Source organism: Bolinopsis microptera, chromosome 4 (assembly GCF_026151205.1).
Source record: "Bolinopsis microptera isolate Bmic1 chromosome 4, MBARI_Bmic_1.0, whole genome shotgun sequence".
In the NCBI taxonomy this organism is placed as follows: Eukaryota; Metazoa; Ctenophora; class Tentaculata; order Lobata; family Bolinopsidae; genus Bolinopsis; species Bolinopsis microptera.
Window position 1 is genome coordinate 4,727,222 of NC_087075.1, and position 23,222 is coordinate 4,750,443.

The window sequence follows — 23,222 nt, forward strand, 5'->3', positions numbered from 1 at the left end:
AGACCCATATTTCCCTGTTTTGACTGAATTTTTCTTGAATGACCATCTAGTAAGGTCACTGAGCCCTAAGACACAAGACACTTTATATAATATATGTAAATGATACGCTTTTGGCTGTGTTTTTAGCAAATAAAATTCATATAATCTATTGCAATCCTGATTTTAATGATAAAACTACTAATACTTTGAACTTTTAAAAGAGCAGTCCGGTTTAAATACCCAATTGTTTAAAATGTTTTGATCGTACTAATTTCTTTTTTCACAACAAGCAAAATCCACACCATTAAGAGCAGTGTCATCACCGCCGCCCTGGTTTGCCTCCACTCTAGTTTGGATCCCACAGAAGACTTGACCAGATGGACACTGCTTATGTCCTGTCCAACTACCCCATGGTCCTGCGTTGCTTGTCTGGTATCCAGAGCCGTTGCTACTGCAGTAAAGAATCACTTCGTTAGCAGCAGTGTCATCTCCTCCTCCTTGCTGGTCCTCGTACTTGAGATTGAATGCGTTGAACCCAGACGAACATGCCGAACTATCGGCCCAGGAGCCCCATGGTCCAACAGTACTGCAAACAACCCCACCTTGGCTGCAGACCAGACAAATTCCATTAAGTGCCGAATCGTCTCCACCACCTTGATTAGCCTCCACCCTCTGTCTGAAGGAAGTTGCGTATCCGCCATTAGGGCAGTATTCCCACGCTCCCCAGCCTCCCCAATAACCATAGTAGGCTAATGTTGAACTTGCAAAAACTGAAAAAATGAATGATGGTTACCCTTGCACTTTCATTGAGGATCCTTAAAGTTGCACCGTTAGTTCTTTCATTCAAATTTCTGATTGTTTCTGAATAGACTCAGTGAAGACAGATTCTAATACATATAACACTACACGAATCCACCAGAATGCACCGTTAGTTCACGTTAATTGATTTTTACCTGGGCAGACGTGAGTGTTACATATCTGTGATATGCTAGAAGATCCAGAGCACAAGCTGCCACCATGAGCTGGGGCAGGATTGTTGCAATATCTGACTCTTGTTTGTGTACCTCCCTCACATGTCACAGAGCATGCAGACCAAGATCCAAAGTTAGACCAACCTCCGTTAACTGTAATAGTAATACCAAATATATATTGTCAATATGACGTTTTGTTCACTTATGGTGGTAAGGAACTGAAATTAAAATGTGAACAATGAGTTCATCCCCATCCCAGCTCATAAATCTGCCAGTGGTCGACCAGGATATCGGCAAAGCCAGAATCCTGAAGGGGATTAGTATTTTCATCCTGTTCTGGTTCCTGACCATGATCGCCTTGTTGCCAGGATTTTTGCAGGGATTTGAATCTCAAAATTCACAGATTTTCTCACCAATTTGGTAGCATTACCTGACAAAATTAACATATCAAGGCCACCGACTGATCGATTTGCTCATTAAAAATATTCAAAATGAGTGAATTTTCATAATTTGTGACCTACCTGGGCATGGATTTGAATTGCATTTTTGGGATTCCTCAGCATCTCCAACACAGACAGCTCCTCCAAACGCTGGGGCAGGGTTGCTGCAAGATCTCCTTCTTGTCTGATCTCCTCCCCCACATGTTGCAGAGCACGAAGACCAAGTTCCAAAGTCTGACCATCCTCCGTTAACTGTAACAGCATATTTCGATAAGTAATAAGTTATTGCCCTTTTGGCTTTTAACCAAATTTGGTGAATCCAAGATTAATACTTAAGTTCGTTTGATTAATGCAGGTTGAATTTGGCAGTTTTTCGGAAATTTCACCATATTTTTGTTTTTAACCGCCATAATAAAACCCGCTTAGTCAGAGCTGACGACGATTAACACATGTTTATTGAAAGATTCTACAAGTTAAATCATCGTATCTCTTATATGTTTCTAACCCAACTCCACTCCGCTTAGTCAATTTTTGGAGTACTAATTTCGCCATATTTTTAACCGCCATTATTTTTAAACGCCATAAATATAAGAACTAAGGCTAGGTAGCGCTGTTTTAAAGTTTCGAGAATTTTATTCACTTAATGTTTGTTAAAATGTTTAAAATCAGATTTTGGAAAAGGAAGGTAAAACCATGGTGTTATGAATAAACTTTAAAAACAGAAACAAAGGTCGCAACTTTTATCCTTGTTGGCGTTCCACAAGGAACAGTTCTAGAACATCTGAATTCTGATTATTTCATTGCCTTTTTCCATCAATAACTGGTCACAGGAGATTTATTTCGCATACAAATAAAATGGTTAATGATTTGTTCAAAGTGTGTCAAAATGTTGAAACCTACCTGGGCATGGATTTGTATTGCATTTTTGGGATTCCTCAGCATTTCCAACACAGGCAGCTCCACCAAACGCTGGAGCAGGGTTGCTGCAAGATCTCCTTCTTGTTTGATCTCCTCCCCCACATGTTGCAGAGCACGAAGACCAAGTTCCAAAGTCTGACCATCCACCGTTAACTGTAACAGTGAACCAAATATATTGTCTATATCATGTACTTTTTTCACTACTATGGTATGAATTTTATAGTGGTTAAAATGTTTGAGGATCGGACTGAAGTAAATATGTAATACAAAATCATGAATATGCGAATTGAAATCAAAATTATGAAAATGAGGTTGTAACTTTAATCCTTAGTGGTGCTCCATAAACTCATAAAGAATAGTTTTAGGACGGCTGTTTTTCATTTTTCCACTAAGGACAAGAAACTATTTTCAAAATTAATAACATGATAATAATTTGTTCGCAATCCGTCAAAAATATTTAAAAACTAATATTTTTAACCTACCTGGGCATGGATTTGTATTGCATTTTTGGGATGCCTCAGCAATTCCAACACATTCAGCTCCACCAAAGGCTGGGGCAGGATTGCTGCAAGATCTCGTCTTTATTTGATCTCCTCCCCCGCATGTTGCAGAGCATGAAGACCAAGTTCCAAAGTCTGACCATCCTCCGTTTACTGTAACAGCATATTTCGATAAGTAATAAGTTATTACCCTTTTAACCTGATTTGATGAACTCAATTTAAGCAGCACTCCACTAAAGTTTAAAATGATAATTTCATTCGCTAAATTTTCACTTCAATGTTAAATGATCGGATTTTAGAAAAACGGGAAGGAGATTCTTAACCGTATCTAGGTGTTATGAATTAAGTTAGAATACAGAAAATTGGGTAACAAATTTTATCTGGTCTAGTGGTGTTCTGCAAAGAACAGTTCTGGGACCAATTATTATTTCATTGCATTTTATTCATCAATGACAGTTCACAATTTTCCAAATAGATAAAACGATTATGATTATGATCTGTTCCCAATTTGTCAAAAGTATTGGAATACGTTAAATAAATATTTGTACCTACGTACCTGGGCATGGATTTGTATTGCATTTTTGGGATGCCTCAGCAATTCCAACACAGACAGCTCCACCAAACGCTGGGGCAGGGTTGCTGCAAGATCTCGTCTTTATTTGTTCTCCTCCCCCGCATGTTGCAGAGCATGAGGACCAAGTTCCAAAGTCTGACCATCCCCCGTTAACTATAATATAATTTTGTTTTATTATTAAGCCAACACCATTTAATTTGTTTTGAAACTGTTTTATCACTCATGTTGCATTAATATAAGGTAAACTATTTTCAAATTCGTGATTCAGCTCAGAATTAGGGTAGCAATTACAAATTTACCACTCTATCTGTGCACTTAAAGCATATACTTTTACTTTTTGTGAAAGGGCATTGATGGTATTAAAATAAACTAAATTAAATCGATGTATTTTTGGACATTTTTTCTAAATCATTCCCTTCACCCCTTTTCCATGACACAACAGTCAGTGTCTGTAAATAGACCTCTAACGGTAATTTTTACAGCTAGTTTGCTAGTTGTTTACGTGAGATATTGATTGACGATGTTAACCTATCAGGATCGTTGCTCTGCGAAGCTAAGAAAGATCAAAATATTAGTATGCGCGGCGCGGCGAAGTCCTCCAAAGTGACATAGTTTGATAGTTTTATAAATTGCATTATTTTGTTGTATCACGTCGTGACTCCCATGGTCGTTTCAATATAATGTAGAGTTTTACGATACAGGGGGAGCCGCGGACTCGTGCGCGGCGGGTCATTCAACGTACGGCATGAACAATTATTTTGCATTAAGTTGACTTGAATCGATAAAGATAATCACTTTCGAGGCACTTCGAAAAAAGCTACTCACGTTATCGTGCTTTTTACGTTCACATAGCAATGTGTATACGCGTACTGCGTGACGCGCGCTTGTTTTACAAGTTGCCTTTGCCGCCTACGGCGGTCGCGCGCTACTGCAAGCGAAAGGGCTCTGGTTAGAGCAGCTTTTAAGAAGAAATAAAATATTTGCTGGTTAATACATAATACAGGGCTTGTAGCGCGATGCACTACTGGGTCGCGCGCGCATTAAATAATGCTTCTCGCAACCACTTCGGTAGATCGGCGAGATGCACCACTGTGCCTCTTCGAGCTGCGAAGGATTGACATCATGAATCAATACAGGGCGGACTTCGCCGCTTCGACGCGCCGCGCAAACTATTATTCTTACTTCGCATCTTACAGCTGAGGACCCCAGGCTATTATGTTCATGAACATAATAAAAATTCGCTTTGGCGGAAAACCAGGCTGAGCGCCGCCCATGTGCCATGGTTATTTGCATTTTACTGACTAGATCGTTGCTTTGTTATAATTCGCATTTTGCAAACATGCAGAGCAACGATCTTGAAAAGTTGACATTGTCAATCAAATAACGTTAGCATTTTTGACGGATGTTACACGTTTAAATGTCGGTGGCTATTATTTGTATCACGTCGTGACCCCCACGGTCGTTTCACTATGTAGAGTTTATTTACGATACAGCTAGGGGGAGCCGCTCACTCGTGCGCGGCGCGGGTCATACAACGTATATGACAACCTATTATAGATTTCGACCGTTATGTGTACATGTTTATACGTTTTTGTTATATGAGTAAGCTGTAGTAGGATTGTAAAAGTAAGCTAATATATACTATCAATGTATTTTTATGCTGATTTTGAATGAAAATCATTTTTTGACGAGTTGTGAGCGCAAATAATCATTTTCTCAAACGCACGCACGTGACAGGCTTGTAAAACGATATTTGGGCTCTTTTTGCTTTAAGATTTGAGTTGGTTTTGGCTAATTAAATTAATCGTGAAGATAATACACAGATTTGAATGTGCATATGGTAAGGTACGTGAAGGCACGCGTATATAAAAATACTACATTGATAATTATAACAGGTGTGTGGTTTTAAAAATTGCAATGTTTCAGTAAACAAAGTATGATTTAGAAAGCTCAGAATTTGTATTTCACCTGGGCATGGATTTGTATTGCATTTTTGGGATGCCTCAGCAATTCCAACACAGGCAGCTCCACCAAACGCTGGGGCAGGATTGCTACAAGATCTTGTCTTTATTTGATCTCCTCCCCCACATGTTGCAGAGCACACAGACCAAGTTCCAAAGTCTGACCATCCTCCGTTAACTGTAATAATAATAATAAATGTATTGTCAGTGTGTGAACGTGGCACAAAATCACGAATAAGTTAATTGGAATTGAAATTCAGGAAATGAGGTTATAAATTTTATCCTTAGTACTAGTAGAGTGTAGAGTGAGTAATCATCATCGTAGTGTTTTTACAATGGTAGGTAGTGTTCCTCGATCCGTGTTTGAATGGTGTTCCGCTTAATTGCTAATATAAATCAAGAGGCTTGCATATATTGAACATATTGACACGGGTGCAGAGTTGAGTCTGTACGGAACCTAGTAGTTTCAGATCCTTGTTTAACTTGCCGTACAGCAAGGTCATCCACTACTTTAGCCCGGCGAGGCACATAACTCCCTCTACAACTCCATGACAAATGTTTCATATATACTAGCCGAATTCACAAGATATATCCTTGTGTTTGAGAAGAGCTCGTTAGAACTGCTTCCTTTCCCTTCAGTATCCCATATAACGTTTTAGGATAGCTGTTTTAAAGTTGTCCACCGTACCAATCACAAACAACTATTTTTGAAATTAATAACATTTCTGTTCTTCAAAATACGTCATGAAAAGCATTTAAAAACATCAAACGAATTTTTAACCTACCCGGGCATGGATTTGTATTGCATTTCTGGGATTCCTCAGCAATTCCAACACAGGCAGCTCCACCAAACGCTGGGGCAGGGTTGCTGCAAGATCTTCTTCTTGTTTGATCTCCTCCCCCACATGTTGCAGAGCACGAAGACCAAGTTCCAAAGCCTGACCATCCTCCGTTAACTGTAACAGTTAAAGTTAAACCTCATTTATATTCTAATACTTTTAAACCTGATTTGACGAAATCATGATAAATAGCAATCGAATCCAATAAAGTTTCAATTAAGACTTTTATTCACCAAATGTTCACTAAAATGTTTGAGAATACGATTTTTGATGAATGACTATGTTCAATTTCATGAACAGAAAATGAGGTTGCAACTTTTGTTTTTAGTGATCTTCCAATACAATGATTATGATTTGTTCGCAATTCGACAAAAACATTTGAAAGCATCACACGAATTTCTACTCTACCTCCACATTCTTTTGTATTGCATTGTTGGTAATCCTCAGCATCTCCAACACAGTCAGCTCCTCCAAACGCTGGGGCAGGATTGCTGCAAGATCTCTCTCTAGTCTGATTTCCTCCCCCACATGTTGCAGAGCACTCAGACCAATTTCCATAGTGTGACCATCCTCCGTCAACTGTGAAAGTAACATCGAATTTATATTTTGTTTAGATACAACCTTTTAAACCTGATTTCATCGTTTCATCTATGATGAAATTAATATTATTGGCACTGATCGCTGCACTCTTGACGCTTCCCGACTTACTGGGCCTGGGCGGCGCTCAGCCTGTCATGACTCATTCCGGGCCGAATCTCTATTCGGTTTATGAATATTATAGCCTGGGCTCCCCAGGTAATTCCCGACCCATTCTCTCATCGATGATTGAATTTCAATTTCCAAAATGCGACGGTCATCATCGGTAAACTGTAAGTGTAAATGTAAGACTAACAGTAACAGTAATACCGAATTTATATTGTTAGGTCTAGGATATTGCCCTAATTTTAGTTTTAACTTGATTTAAGCTATTTAAACTTATAAAAGGGTTAATCCTTTAATTAATAGTAATACTGTTAGCAATCCAATTTGAATTATAGATATGCAATAAAACCCAAATTTACCGTAAACCCATGATTGACGATGTCAACCCTTCCAGATCGTTGCTCTGCGAATTAGTAGAGCAACGATCTCGTTGCAATAGTTTGCACGGCGCGTCGTTAAGCGGGAAGTCCTCCAACGTAAACCCCGATTTACTGTACCTTTTCTCTTTCCCCCAACATTTTGGGAAAATTTCTAAATTTTCAGTTTAATATATTTCGAAATACGGCTCATAAATGGGTCTACTTTTGTTCAAAAATCGTATGAATTCTATGGCGATTAAAATATCTGAAAATCAGAAATTAACAAAATTTGACAAAACATTTTTAAAATAAGCATTTCAAAACAACGAACGAAATTGTATCCTACCTGAACATTCTTTTGTATTGCATTCTTGGTAATCCTCAGCATCTCCAACACAGTCAGCTCCTCCAAACGCTGGGGCAGGGTTGCTGCAAGATCTTTCTCTAGTCTGATTTCCTCCCCCACATGTTGCCGAGCACTCAGACCAATTTCCAAAGTGTGACCATCCTCCGTCAACTGTAACAGTAACATTGAATTTATATTTTGTTTAGCTTTAACGTGATTTAAGCATAAAGGATTAAATCAAGATTGATAACACCCCAATAGATTTGCAAAGCATTTCAAAACAACAAACAAATCTTTACCTGGGCATGGATCTGTATTGCATTGTTGGTACTCCTCAGCATCTCCAACACAGTCATCTCCTCCAAACGCTGGGGCAGGGTTGCTGCAAGATCTCTCTCTAGTCTGATTCCCTCCCCCACATATTGCAGAGCAAGCTGTCCACTCACTGTAGTCACTCCAACCTCCATCAGTTGGGCAGGAGTAGTCACACTTTTTCAATATTGCTTCTATCTTGCGACATTTCTTCAGCGCTTTCTTGCTCAATTTTCCATCTCCAGCCTCACACCCGATGGATGATTGGAATCCTTTCACCAGACAGCTTTTATTGTACTGCTTTATCTTACTTTTCAGAGCTTTCGCGTTAAGACTGCACTTGCTTGAAGCTGTCAGCACCAGAAGAACTGCCGTGAAAATCACAACTATGAATGTTAAATTCCTCATGACTTAATCTAAACACAAAATATTTCGACGAGAAATAAGTGTCCGAATAACTGAACTACCCTCACTTGGGTGGGCGGTTCATCCGTTCATTGTTCAAAGGCACACTCTTTGAATCGGTTGTAGCCTGGCAACAACGTTAATTCGTGGGGTAGGGATCATCATCATTTATCAATTGTTTGATATATTTTTCTCTATCAGCAATAAAGCGGCTTTCGTTGTTTCCCCATTAGCTAGAATAAGGGGCGTTCGTCTGCTAGTGCTACATTATTAACACATCACTTGGAATGTTGGATGCAATTTGTTGTCGCACCTCTTTACTCGAACATCACGAGAAAGTGGCTACAATTGATAATTCCCATTGTCAATTCTATTACTCATTAGTACCGTTATAAAACGGTTCGGGATCAGGACTCTAGGGCCAGGACGGTATCGACTTTAGGACGAGATCAATTGTAACTGTGAGGCGCCGCCCTACCAACAGGACTCTGGGGCGTGGAAACGTGAAAAAACAGGACTCTATAATGTACGGCGAAGTTTTAAAATCAATCTCATTGCATAATCTTCCCAAACAAGTCATTTCCGTACTTTTATGCTGTTAACGGGGTCCATACTCGTCTTCTGCTTATAGCACGGCTTGTAATGAATTTATCACATTTTCAAATGAAACACAGTAATTGTTTCTACTTGCTAGGCTGATATCCTTTCCGATCCCCAATTGGTTTCTACTGGTTTAAGTCAATATGACGATTATCTATGCCGAAGTGCCTACGGTGCATGTCACGCCTTATAATAGAGTCTCACCCCCTCCCCTAACATTCCCTCTATTTCAAAGTAAACGAAAATTATTTTGTCGAAATTCGTGTTATCTATATCATTATTATAATTCAAAGAATTTTTCAATTATTTGGCATAAAAGTTGTTATTTCTAGACGGCTCAAAGCTTTAATTTTTCTGAAAAGTTAAAATTTGACTAATTATTGATAACTCAACGTGTTTACGTTTGATCTTACGCAAAAAAAGAAGCGGAGAAAAAAACCAAAAACGCAAAAGTCGTAATATCTCGAAATGGCGAGGTTATCACTTACTTCCTTTTCTGAGAAAACGGCACTTAATTAGCGACGAAAAATCTTCAAATGGCAGTACAATATAGTATTAGTATAATAGTAATATCACTAAAATGAGATATCATAATCGGCTGGGAATAACAATAACATCGACAAGGCTTTTAAATAATCATTGTTATCCAAGTTAAAGTGAAAGTTAAAGTTATCTCAGTCATTTTGAACTCAGCATGATAAATTTCGAACTAAAACAAAAATTATCATTAATATGTTAATACTTTAATAAGTCAATCGTGTACTCCCAACAATATGTCATTTACTCTCTTTACTTATTCAATAACTCCAGAATTACTGCAACAAGTTTAAGTGATCTCAAAACCGAATTTCTAACCAATTTCATGTCAATAAAATGGGTTAATTTTGGCTCTGTTTCACGTTGAGTCCCTCTTCCTTTCCCTTTCTAACTTTCTCTTTAAGAGTTATCGGCACACTATCCCCACTACCATAGGAAGTGCTGAATAAACTGCCTTCCGTAGAACTGTGGTCGGATACCACCAGGGCTGAGCAGGAGGAGCGATGCTTGATGTAACATTTCATGGCTATGTAGAGTGTACTGCCCAGTGGTAGTGTGGCGAAACCTGAAAGTGAAAGTGAAAGTGAAAGTAAAACCTGGAAGGAACAGATTCACTTTTAGATATCCATAGAAACGAACAGGATTATTGAAATTATTGGAATTGGCGAGGTTCCTGGTCCGTCGGGTTTGGTTGGGTCTTGATAATTTCAAGGCCAAGTTTTTATAATATTGTGGCCGGATAATTTGAGATTCCTGTATATCAGAATAGCTGATATTATAAATATAACTCTTACCTAAGATAACAGTGTATCTGTCACTGGAAAATAAGGGAAGCAACACGCAGGTACCTGTTACTATGAACAACAACACGCTCACTGGCAATGGTACCTACAAGTTAATTAATTAATTATCAGTTAATAGTTAGTCAATTAATTAAGTATTTATAGCTAATATAGTTAATGGCTTACATTATATAATCGATTAATAAATAAAAGTTAGTAGTTTTATTACATAAATGGTTATTGAATTATTAGTTATGAACAACGTTATTCATTGATTAGAACAAAACATTTTTGTTCATCAAAACCAAAATTCTTCACATTAAATTATTATTAAAATCTTCATATTATGGAGCCAGGGTGTGGATTAGCTACATCTGATTAAATGCTTCCATCCCATTACACTATACTCAATAAATGTAATAAATACGTAGTGTTGTAATTATTTTATATTCCATTACTTTTAAGTTTTAAATGAACGGAGATTACCTTGAAGGGACGGTAGTTCTTAGGTTCAGTATAGCGGAGATAGATAAGACAAGAGAAGGTAACACAGTAGAAGAACCACTCCACGGAGGCGAGACAGGGTATCAGGGTAGTAGTGTCAACAAACAGATAGGCAAGTTGCATTGTTCCCTGACAAATGCATATCAGTATGGTCAGATTAACTGAGAAAACTTTCACTTTCTCTTACACCTCTTTCCCCTGATGTTGGCAAATAATCAACATGGTTATATAATCTACGACCTACATAAAAGAACTTGCAACTAGATAAAGATCCAGGAAGATAAGAATAAGACTAACTAGTGTGATGATAGAAGGTACGGGGGTGTTGAAAGTAGGACTGATTCCCGCCATCCACTTTGGAAACAGACCTACCTCAGCTGTACTCTGATGAAGTGTTGTTAGATTATAGAAATAAAAGCTATGCTAACTCCTCTTGTTTCGGCATTATCTTTTATTTTGCAAGTAGGTAAACTTTTCCAAACAATGAATATAAAATTTTTGCGAGGACTTGAAATTTGCAAATCATATCTGCATCAAATTCAGATATCACATTACAAATTCGACATAGAAACAATTCATTTATTATGATATATATCGCATATATGATACAGGGTGGCCCATGATAGTTTACCCGTCCTTATCTCTTAAAATTGTTACAGGTCGCTGAGATCTTGCTAATTATTTTATTTCAGAATGGAAAAGCGCCATAACTTACGTTCTGATTAATATTTTTGCTTCAAATTTTTAGAGAATGTCAATCATAATTAGACACAACTTCGTGCTAAGTTTTGTGTGAGTCTGAGCTTGTCTGACAAAATTAGCTCCTGAGTGCGCTAGCGTTAATTTCTCACCCAGAACTGTTTACATTGGTTAATAGAAACCACAAAAAAAATCCTGGGTAAAAAAATTAAAAAACCACCGATTTATTTATGTTTTACCAATTCTATTCACCACGATGCATCGCACATTCCATTCTCTACACTGCTGTACAGTGTACATCCTATATTTTAACTGATAAGGACTATCACAGATGATCCTTCCTGCTTGTTTATATCGTTCTGCTCACTTGCCTTAACAAATTTAAAATTATAGCTGGATGATTAGCCTACAATTTTATCGATACTGAAATCAATTGAATTGCGTTTCTCGGCAGGCACCACGAGAAGGTTCATCCATTGCCCGCCGTGTTGGCGATTAAAATCACCGTTTGTGTTGGCGATTAAAATCACCGTTTGTGTTGGCGATTAAAATCACCGTTTGTGTTGGCGATTAAAATCACCGTTTAGAGAAGGTGCTCAATGTGACCACCGCCTCGGCTCTTCAGGACGTCCATCCTCTTGGCTACTGATAAACAGGAGTTCTGGCAGTGAGTGATGGGGATGTTCCGCAAGTTGTCACGAATGACAACTTCTAAAGCAGCAAGGTTGGGGATGGGTAGACTCTCGTAGACCTTATCCTTCAACCATCCCCACAGGAAGAAGTCGCAAGGAGTGAGGTCAGGAGAGCGGGCTGGCCAGTGTTGAGCAAGTTTCTCTCCGATCGTCATGCTCCCAAACTGGTCACCAAGGTAATCAATAATGCGGTTGGGGATGTGCACTCTCGCCCCGTCCTGCATAAAGCTCATGAGAGACGGATCCAGGTCGTGGTGTGCACAGAAGTTGAAGAGTTCTGGTATGAAGAAGCTCTGCAACATCTGTAGGTAGCGATCTCCGTTCACAGTTACAGTGGCACCAGCTGCATCCTTGAAGAAGTATGGTCCGATGATTCCGTGAGAAGAGATCGCACACCAGACGTTCAGCTTTGGAGAGTTCTGAGTAGGTCTCTGCTGCACGCTGTCAGGTCTCTGGCTGCCCCAGTGTATTTCGTTGTGGCTGTTGACGGAACCGTGGAGGCAGAACTTGGCTTCGTCGGTCCACCAGATGTTTCCGATAAAGTCCTCGTTTGTGGAATCTTTCAGAAGCAACCAGTCAGCAAAGCGTACTCTAACTGGTGGATCCTGAAGCTGCAGAGTGTGGTGAACTGTCCAGCGATAAGGGTACAGTTTCAGTTCAGTCCTCAGAATGCGTTGCAAAGTCGTCCTAGGTATGCCAAGATTGGCCGAACGTCTTCTGGTCGATTGCCTGGGGTGGTCTGCCACAGATCCTACTACAGCCACAGTGTTCTCAAAGGTCACTCCCGTAGATGGTGGACCAGATGCATCCTTTTGTCGGTTGGTGACAACTCCATGTTCTGTAAATTTCTTCTTAAGGTTGTAGACTGCTTTCCTAGTAGGGGGAGTGATTCCAGGGAATTTCGCTATGAACAGTTGGATAAGAGCTGCGAAGGGGGTATCCTTGGATTCAGAAACAATAAATATCCGTTGCTGGAGATCGTTAGTAGAGGCATGATGAGATGATCGTTAATGGTTAATAAATTGTTGCGACTTTTAAGGGGGAAATCTATCCCTGCTATCGTAAAATTCCCATGAGAATTCATAAGATTATGGATTATCGACCGGAAATCTACGTTATCGTTTGTTTTCTTTTCAAGTTTATTTACTCATCTCATGGGAATCGGCTGACCTGCTGTAAACCTATTTCAAACCACCGTTTGTAAAATCGATAAAATTGTAGGCTAATCATCCAGCTATAATTTTAAATTTGTTAAGGCAAGTGAGCAGAACGATATAAACAAGCAGGAAGGATCATCTGTGATAGTCCTTATCTGCAGTTAAAATATAGGATGTACACTGTACAGCAGTGTAGAGTTAATGGAATGTGCGATGCATCGTGGTGAATAGAATTGGTAAAACATAAATAAATCGGTGGTTTTTTAATTTTTTTACCCAGGATTTTTTTTGGTGGTTTCTATTAACCAATGTAAACAGTTCTGGGTGAGAAATTCAAGCTAGCTCGCTCAGGGGCTTAATTGGTCAAATAAGCTCAGTGAAGCTCTCAATCACACAAAACTTGCCACAAAGGTTCATCTACTTGTTATTAACATTATGTGAAATTTAGAAGAAAAAATATTTATCAGAACATAAGTTATGCCACTTTTTGTTTTTAAAATAATTAGCAAGATCTCAGCGACCTGTAACAATTTTAAGAGATAAGGATGGGTAGACTATCATGGGCCATAGAATACTTTATATAATATCAATCAGATAAATATCAGAGAAAATTATAGAAAATAGATAAATTGATAGATTATCAAAAATAAGATACCTGAATGTTCCTTGAGATACACATCATACCACCGCTGACGGACCCGAGACAAGACAGTAATAGTCCAATACACATGATGAGCTCCCCTACTTTGCCAAATGCCAGATGTCCACTGTCCTGGAGGAGGTTATTAGCTGGCATCTTAGAAAGTGAAAGTGAAAGTGAAAGTGAAAGTGAAAGTGAAAGTGAAAGTGAAAGTGAAAGTGAAAGTGAAAGTGAAAGTGAAAGTGAAAGTGAAAGTGAAAGTGAAAGTGAAAGTGAAAGTGAAAGTGAGGGACCTTAGACTTGAAGTCAATCCTTTCATCTCTAAAAGAGTGGAATGGTGGTATAGTGAACCATTTAAGATATATTAATAAAAAATGAAATTAAAATAATGTATGCCCTTTTACCATGGCGATAGTTTTGCTGTCAATTATTCCAGATACGCTAAACATCATAAGGTAGGATATGTTCGCCAGAATATAAGCTAAAGTCACCGCCGCCATTCCTAGGAAACCACCTCTTGGCAGGGTTGTCGTTGGGCTCTTCAATTCCTCTGAAAGTGAATATGAAAGTGAAACTAGAAAGGGAGGCCATTGAGCATTTTAATTGTACGAAAATAAAGATGAAAGTTATAAAAAGATCAAAATACTTTGTTGGATAGCCGTTGAGTATATCATATAGTACCCACTTTCACTATCTTCGATAATTATAGTGAGTTAAGGAGCTGGTAAAGTGAAACAGGTACAGTACCTAACAGGGACACATCGCGTACCTGTCATAAAGTTAAGAGAGTTCCAGCTCTGGAAGGAAAAAGAGCAAAATAAGAAAGAAAGTCCGTAGTCAGAAGGATTGGTTGAAGTGTTCTCGAAAGCAGTTGCTGGCGAGAAGTTTTCAAAATGACCTGCAAATAATTTGTTAGTTGATATGACATTGGTATTTGCCTTTGATATTTGCCTTTGACACGTGACATTGATTTTGGGAAAAACCTTTTTCTCTACGATCTGACGAAAGTGAACGAGAATATGAATGTAAAGTTACCTTTGCCTTTTACGATGATCACCACACCGCACGCGAGAAGGAACCCTACCATCAACACTTTCAGGGCAGAGATGATGCTGCAAAACTTGATCACCAGCTTTGCACTGACTATGTTCAGCACCGTCAAAAGTACTGGAATATAAAAGATTTATAACATAGTAAGCGATACCCAAAACCCAAGTGTAGTGTGGTGCAAAGTTATATTAGCATTTTTTTTGTTAAAATTGGTGACAACTTAAGTCGGGCCACGAGTGATACAACAATATTCTCCCCGTCTCGCCCTCACAAGAGCTGACTATAATTAATTCTTTAATTATCTTTAGCCTATTATAGTAAAATAAAAGTGAAAGTGAAACTATCCACAAAAGTAACTTTTAACATTTACCACCAACCTATAGCGCTGGCCGTGATAGATTTCACCATTATTTGTGTGACTCCTTCGCCCCAGATCAGAGCAGCCAGGTAGTCCGAGAATGTTATCACTGTCACTGTCAGTGCTGCTGGTCTGGCGAGGGTTTTGTTCAATGTTTCGATGCGAAAATATCTCTAAAAGTCTAAACATGATGCTATAAAGTTCATTATTATATAAATCATAACGGGTTTTTTTAAATCCTTCTTTTATTTATCGTATGATAAAACCTAGCCCCAATAAAAATGCACATTTAAAAAAATGTATTAACTTGATGAGGAAAGCATTACAAAAGGAAAAGAGAAAGGCCGGGAATTTGCCGTAAGTATTTTTGATGTAGACGAACTCTCCTCCGCTCTCCTGCATCATGGTACCTGAAACATAATTTTATAGACAAGGTAAAGTATAGAACAGTAAGTCTTTTGCTGAAAAACCTTACAACGAAAAAGAACTTAAGTTAATAGTAAAAAACCAGAATTCTGGTTTTATCCTTACCAAGCTCAGCGTAAGCGAGAGTACAGAGAGTAGCAACGAGTCCACATAATCCCCAGATAATGAGCCCACTTCCCGCACTTCCTGCTTTCTCGTACACACCTGCGGGCAGTGAAAGTGAAAGTGAAAGTGAAAGTGAAAGTGAAAGTGAAAGTGAAAGTGAAAGTGAAAGTGAAAGTGAAAGTGAAAGTGAAAGTGAAACTGAAAGTGAAACTGAAAGTGAAACTGAAACTGAAACTGAAACTGAAAGTGAAAGTGAAAGTGAAAGTGAAAGTGAAAGTGAAAGTGAAAGTGAAACTGAAACTGAAACTGAAAGTGAAAGTGACTCCGCAGGCATTTAGTGTTTTTGACTAAAATTGTTGCAGACTAAAAAATTGGCGAAATTTGCGACTAAAATTATGGTAACCAAAATTTGTGTAGCCAAATTTATTATGAATCAAAGTTATTGGCCTTAAGTCTAAGATATTGGCCTTGAGATATTTAAAAAATATGACCTCATTTGTTTATTTGGACTTACAATAGGGTAGACGTTACTAAATAACTTGTGACAATTTACTCAAAAAAACTATTATATTTATTCTTTAATCAACATAAAGCTATAAAGTTACTTGATACCTATAAACAGCTTAATGATGATTGATATTGTCGATTGACGTAAGTCACCCGTCTCATACAACAACGCTGATCAGATTGTATTGAGTTATTTTCCAAATTAATTTGATCACATACGACGTTATATTTTGTGGTAAATACAACGTTGTATTTTTTTTTATCTAGACACTTATTTTACTTCGGTGTATTCCAACAGCCACAATGTTACACAAGTGCAACCAGCCAATTACAGGAAGCCGAAGGATCTTTTTGGCCAGTGACGGTTAAGGTAGTGTGTACCATACTTTCTTCGTCCGAGACTTTGCTGCAATGTGCAGCTCCTCATTTAACCCTCACACCCGATTTCTCGAGTATTCGGCTGAGTAGACCGGGGGGCTGCATAGACCACTCATGATCCTTAGCTGAACGTCGACGACGCTCTCCCCACGACCAGGCAGTCAGTGGGTTTCGAACTCGCAACCTAACGATTGTAAGACAGGCATTCTAACCAACTGCGCTACCTGGCCGCAATTGATTGGAACCTGACGAAATGTTTGGAATTCTAAATTTTGCCTGTTAAAGTTAATTTGAACAGTTTAGTTTTTTACGAGTTAAGCGTACGAGGGACATTTTATAAATAATGATTTCATTTTCCCTGACAGTGACCATACTTAACCGGTTAAAGAATTGAAATTTCGGGACGTCTAAAAGTTGAGTTGCATATAGTTAAGTGAGAAGTATTTGCACTTTGCAGAGGAATAATTACAACTTTTAACGTTTAAATAGACGTTAACTTAAATGCCGGATACTTCAATGTTAACTCTCTGTCATTTTCATAAATAGCGGAAAATGCTGCGGCAAGATAGTTACTGTACGGTGGATTGTATAACTATAAACTGTTTGTAAAAATTGTAATTTTACCATTAACGACAATGCAGTTTATTTAAAAGTTATACAGTTCAAATGGAACTGAAAGAGTAAAAGTATAAAATCCCAATCCACTTTTATATTTGATTCAAAGCACTTTCATACTTAATTTAAAAGCACTTTCATAATTGATTTAAAATTTCATTCGACGAATATCAACCAAGTAACCAATTACTAATAAGTAACCAATTAGTAACCAATCAGCAACCAATTAATAACCAATAAGTAACCAATTAGTAACCAATTAGTAACCAATTAGTAACCAATTAGTAACCAATTAGTAACCAATTAGTAACCAATTAGTAACCAATTAGTAACCAATTAGTAACCAATTAGTAACCAATTAGTAACTAATTGATTTTAAATCAACCCAGTAACCACCGTAAAGATTATTTATAAGCCGGATGCCAAGTAGGCCCTGACGAGTGACATTTCAAATCGCTGAGCAGCACGTCGCACGAGAGTAAGCCTGGATCCAAATACGAGGGAGTTTATTATAATAGCATAATAGTACAGTGGGGTGCCATATATCTTTTCGTCATTTCTGATAATGACAATACAAACAGTGTTGAACCAATAATTTTCATTGAACCATTATACGCAAACTCGCGCGCGAAAAAAATGGCACCCCACTGTATAATACTATAATAGTATGATGTTTGAATATGTGGTATGACTATATAATAATGTCTTGTTGCGCAGACACACTTCTGCAGAATGCATAGTTAACTTACTTAAAACAATACTCAATAGTGGATGACTGACGACTGACGACTGATTACGACGACCAACAACTGATTATGAGGACTGACGACTGATTATGAGGACTGACGACTGATTAGTGATTACGACAACTAACCCCTAGGAGAGATGAAAATACCAGCCCCAACACAGTTTCCAAAGACAATAGCGCTCGCTGACAGCACCCCCACTGTTCGTTCTAGTTTTATTGGTTTTGATGGGCCGCTAGTATCCTCCAATCCAGGGACCTCCTGCAACAATTATATTATTGAATCTTGCTACCATTTTATTAGACAAATATTTAACGCTTTTATTGATAAAAGAGTTTGAGATATTATAGCTTAAGCAATAAAATGGCGATAACAAAGCTTGACATCTTTTACTGGGCAGTGCTCAGCCTGTCATTCCACCGAATCGCTCTATAATTGTTTATGAAAATTATAATAGCCTGGGGTCCCAGGTAAAATATCTAACCTGTGATTCCAGGAGAGGGGTCCGTTCCTTTGATGCTGTTACCATTCTATTAGTTGTAACTGTGAAATGGCTTTTTATTGGGCATTATCTGTTACGATATCGAGCATGGATTTTGTTATTAGCGCTTTTCAAGCTTATTTTGTTGCTAAAATCTACATTTCTTTCCAATGCAGATTGATTGCCGATTATAACTATAATCTTATAATGTACGTAAAGTACAACTGTCAAAAGTTGCGGCAAGGGTTGGAACTTGCATGACAAGCAGAAAAGTACGATTTTGATTAAAATTAATCACTTAATTTGTATAGAATAAAATATTACGGATGGAAATATCCATCAACACGTCTTATTAACTGATTTCAGATAACGATCAGAATACTGTAAACTTTCAGTAAATTACTAAAATCGTTAACAGCTGGACCATTGCATAGGGCAAATTGGGAAAGACCGGCCGATTCAAACGAATAAATATTGGTAAGATTAAGAACATCTCATCAAAGTCAAGGAAGGATAAAATAATGAAATAAAGCTAATTTATGCAGACTATATATAATATATATATAATAACCGATACAATTAACAAACTAATAATCTGACTGAAACCCTGAAATGTGACACTTGGTTTCCCCACTATTATCACGTCACAAGGATACTAAACAGGGTTTACCGGTATAACGTCCGGAAGATAATACTGAAATTGATTAGATTCCCCATGATAAGCATCATATTTAACCGTATATCTGAGTTTCAGAGCAGCTCATAATGTAGATAAGAGACGGGGCAGCTAGATTACTTGATTGCTAGTATCAGTTAAGCTGACTTTTAATTTGGCTCGTTTCCTCAATAATCAGGCCTCGTCAAATATCAGGCTACTTATGGATGCGATTAGGAGGAGTATGTGTGTTAGAGGGGTAATTAGTGCGTCACAGAGTACCTTATAGGTTACAATTCACACCGTTTGGACCGAGCTGAGGTTAGATAATGAACGGTTATGGCTTATGAATCTGATTATGGCTGCATTCTATAATTTATTTTTAAAAAGCCAAAATAAAAGTTCCAGTCAGATCCAAATTTTAGCATAGTGAGGATTAAATATCTTTAGTTTTACCAATGTATTAAGACTATTCGAGGTTTTACTTCAACTGTGGTAGGTTTAGATTTTATACGGTTATGATTATAGGCTATAGCCAGTTTTTGTTCAACAGTTATGCTTTTTTTCAATTGCCAAAAGTTTCCAAGAGTCAAATCCATTGAGTATTATAAGTAAATATCTAAATCTAAAGCCCCAGAAGAATAGTGCTACCCTCACATGTTTATTTATCTTGCTGACGCCAGTGTTTTTAATCACCGCTATGGGTCCTACAGACAACGATGTTAATGAGTTGGTTATTTTGCATAGTAAATACGAGAATAGAATGTCTCAATTCGACCTCCTACAACTGGTCACCAACAATCGAGATCTCTGCGCCACCAAGATAGTATCAAGTGTTAACCCAAAGATAGGGAAAAACTACTTGTACCAAGACCTTGAATTAAGGAAAGACTTGATATTATTCAGTGCTAGACAGCAGTTACTGGATTTATCTTTAGTAGAAGCACAAAGAGACATCAAGAAACTCGAAGAAGACATAAGTCGATCAGAGCATTCTTTTTTAGTAGCGAACCCGGATATGGGTAGAAGGAGTTTAAGTGACGCGATCAACAAGAGGATAAATCCAGTCATAAGGAGTATAAACAAGAAAATGAAGAAAAAGATCGCTTTCTTCAAAGTACAGCCAGTGCAGGCACCTCAACTGAAACTAAGAAGTAAACGGAAGAAAAGTAAGAGGTCTCCTAAACAACGGAAGTCCATGTATCGCCGATACAAGGAAAATCGTAAAAAGCGCAAGGCCGAATTTTTCGCTCGAAAAGTAGCTGAAATAGTGGAGAAAAAACTTGTCATAAATCTTTCATCTGTTCAGGTACCTGAACAATGTTACTTGTACCTGGCTAAAGGGCTCAACTTTGTTGAATCTAACAAAGCGGACAGAGAAGACTTACTTTTTGATTGCCAAAACTTTATCAGGAAGCTTGAGTGGAAGGCTTACTTCAAACAGAGACCCTGGATTGATTCAGACTCCAGAGAAGAAGACATCCACGGACACATGCGTGTGTCAGGAACCTCCCACCCGGACTACAGCCATCCCCTACTGGATCAGTTGAAAACTAGATTACTAGGATGGGTCGCGAACACACAGCTATCCACACCTGACAGTAATCTAGGAAAACGCGAAATCCGAGGAAGGAAACTTCTGCTACAACTCATAAAAGAAGAAAGAGTGTTTGTAACAAAAGCCGATAAAGGGGGAGCCACACTGATCCTGGACTATGACGTCGTCGTGAACACGATAAAAGAGGAGATATCAGATACTAGGAAGTATACGAAATTAGATTCTACTATTGAAGACTACATGGAGAACACCAGAACGGAGATAGTTAAGGAGGTCCTGGCCCAAGAACACATTGGGCACATAACATCTAAGGACAAGACTATAATAACAGGTCTCAACACGGATAATAACATGAAACACAGCCCGGATTACAGACCAGTACCACCAAAAATCTGGCCCTTGTTCAAAGTACACAAGCTACCAGAAGAACAAATCAGGAACAAGGTTGTACCACCACAAAGATTCATCAATGCAGCAAAGCATGGTCCCCTCTATAGACTAGGGCAATGGTCAAGCCCACACCTAACAAAAATCAGCCAGGACTACTGTGGAGATGAATTCCTGCTTGACACTCCCCATCTTATGAGGAAAATCGAGCAACACAACTCATCCCCACCAAGAGGAAACACCCTACTAGCCACCCTGGACGTGGAAGCCCTGTACCCCTCCATTAACCCACGTTTAGCACTAGAGGCCATGGCGGACGCTTTTGAATCGGATCGAACCACATCTGAAAGGACTAAGGACGCTTTGCTGAATTTCACCAAACTCTCCTTTAACCACTCTTGTGTTACGTTCCGAGACAATTGTTATAAGTCGGAGAAAGGGATCCCAACAGGGGGATGCGATTCAAGGCAGATCGCTGATCTATTTCTGCACTGGCTTATGCATAAAAAACTTAGGAATGATCTCCCTTGGGATAGTCTCATTGAACTGTTTTTACGCTACATCGATGACTGCTTCATAATCTGGAAGGGTACGGCAAGGCAGTTTGATTCTTTTGTACAGAAACTGAACCAACTGGCAGCGGAATACGGGATAAGGTTTGGCAGCTGGGAATTGGGGAAGGAGGTGAATTTCCTGGACATAACCTTGTATTTGGACACAACCAACAAGATCCAATATAAGCTCTACACCAAACCGACAGATGCCAGGAATTTTCTCCGTACTGACAGTTTCCACCCAAAACACGTGTTTAACTCCGTAGCCTTCTCCCAAATGCTTCGGATTGCTAACAGGAACTCAAGAGAGGATACACGGCAGGCGGACTTACAGCAATTGAAATCGGATTTGCGTCGTAGTGGACACGACTCAGCGAAACTGAACGCCTTAGAGCCAAAAGTGTTGGAGAAGCTGTTCAATCCTCCACCCAACTCAGAAGGAAGTGTTCATGTTCCCCAAAAAACTTCCATGGTGTTTTCAGTCCAACACCTCTCGGAGATGCCCCAGCTTAAATCAGTCTTAAAGGAGTTGGAACCGGACATTGAAGCACTATTAGGCCCAACACAAATCACGGTGGCATCGAAGAAAGGCTGCTCGATTGGTAACAGAGTACTGAGAAACAGTGCTATCTGCAGAACACCGGCAGAAAATAATTCAGAGTGGACTCAGAAATGCAATGCACCAAGATGCCGAACATGCAGGCATATGTGTAGGGCAGGGGAAGAATTTGTAGTTAATGGACAGAAGCTAGTAGTTCCTATCAGATATAATTGTAAATCTAAAAATGTTATTTATGTGGCCCAATGTAAGCTTTGTAATCTTATAAAGGAAGAAGGTTATGAGATAGTTGTAGAAGACACTTATTTCGGGCAAACAATGCAAAACTTTCGGGAATTAGGTCAAAGACCGACCACCGCTTAAGAGCCGGTTAAGAGCCGTTTAAGAGCCGTTTAAGAACCGCTTAAGAGCCGCTTAAGAACCGTTTAAGAACCGGCTAAGAACCGGCTAAGAACCGCTTAAGAACCGGTTAAGAACCGGTTAAGAGCCGGTTAAGAGCCGGTCAAGAGCCGGTGAGCGGCCGCTTAAGAACCGTCTAAGGACCGCTTAAGAACCGCTTAAGAACCGTTGAAGAACCGCCTCTAAAACTGCATTTAAGGCCAGAGGGGGGGTAAGGGGTCAAAAAATTCTACCAAAATATTATTTTCTAAATCGATTTAATTTTTGATGACAAAAACATTGCTGCTATTCACATATTTGTAGCTGATTAACTTTATTTTATAATTGAGGTTAACCGATTTTCACAAAATTGAATATACAACATTGAGGTTAATAAAATTGAGGTTCATATTTTATTACACGCCATAATTTGTTGTTATTTCAGTCAGCAAATGTAAACTCTAAATTTTAGGTTCATAATTATCAGAAAAAGTAATATCCAAACGTGATTAAATGAGGTTAACCTCTTCTTTTAGATATAGCGAGAA

The 23,222-nt window shown here is 38.6% G+C and overlaps 2 protein-coding genes across 2 annotated transcripts; both read right to left on the minus strand.

The window, feature by feature from the left end:
- Positions 1-202: 202 nt before the first annotated feature.
- On the minus strand, positions 203-8,339 carry LOC134814069 (coadhesin-like). Its single transcript, XM_063822073.1, has 9 exons — positions 7,889-8,339; positions 6,129-6,299; positions 5,351-5,521; positions 3,365-3,535; positions 2,791-2,961; positions 2,291-2,461; positions 1,472-1,642; positions 933-1,103; positions 203-749 (listed from the first exon to the last, which is right to left on the minus strand). Exons 1-9 carry the CDS (start codon positions 8,307-8,309, stop codon positions 247-249), a joined length of 2,121 nt encoding a protein of 706 aa, XP_063678143.1. The 5' UTR covers positions 8,310-8,339; the 3' UTR covers positions 203-246.
- An 818-nt stretch (positions 8,340-9,157) lies between these two features.
- Positions 9,158-20,939, minus strand: LOC134813894 (b(0,+)-type amino acid transporter 1-like). Its single transcript, XM_063821816.1, has 14 exons — positions 20,627-20,939; positions 18,587-18,645; positions 18,231-18,363; positions 15,857-15,955; positions 15,633-15,735; positions 15,345-15,457; positions 14,953-15,084; positions 14,687-14,815; positions 14,322-14,467; positions 13,933-14,049; positions 11,027-11,113; positions 10,712-10,858; positions 10,238-10,331; positions 9,158-10,008 (listed from the first exon to the last, which is right to left on the minus strand). The coding sequence occupies exons 2-14, from the start codon at positions 18,629-18,631 to the stop codon at positions 9,785-9,787; spliced, it is 1,569 nt and encodes a 522-aa protein (XP_063677886.1). The 5' UTR covers positions 18,632-18,645; positions 20,627-20,939; the 3' UTR covers positions 9,158-9,784.
- Positions 20,940-23,222: the final 2,283 nt, after the last annotated feature.

Coding starts and splice junctions, on each gene's coding strand:
- LOC134814069 (XM_063822073.1), bottom strand. CDS start 8,309: ATGAGGAATTTAACATTCATAGTTGTGATTTTCACGGCAGTTCTTCTG. Junction 5,522..6,128: donor CAATACAAATCCATGCCCGG/GTAGGTTAAAAA, acceptor TTATTATTACAG/TTAACGGAGGATGGTCAGAC. Junction 3,536..5,350: donor CAATACAAATCCATGCCCAG/GTGAAATACAAA, acceptor ATTATATTATAG/TTAACGGGGGATGGTCAGAC.
- LOC134813894 (XM_063821816.1), bottom strand. CDS start 18,631: ATGGTAACAGCATCAAAGGAACGGACCCCTCTCCTGGAATCACAG. Junction 15,956..18,230: donor TATTTTCATCTCTCCTAGGG/GTTAGTTGTCGT, acceptor CACTGCCCGCAG/GTGTGTACGAGAAAGCAGGA. Junction 10,009..10,237: donor CAGATACACTGTTATCTTAG/GTAAGAGTTATA, acceptor TTTCACTTTCAG/GTTTCGCCACACTACCACTG.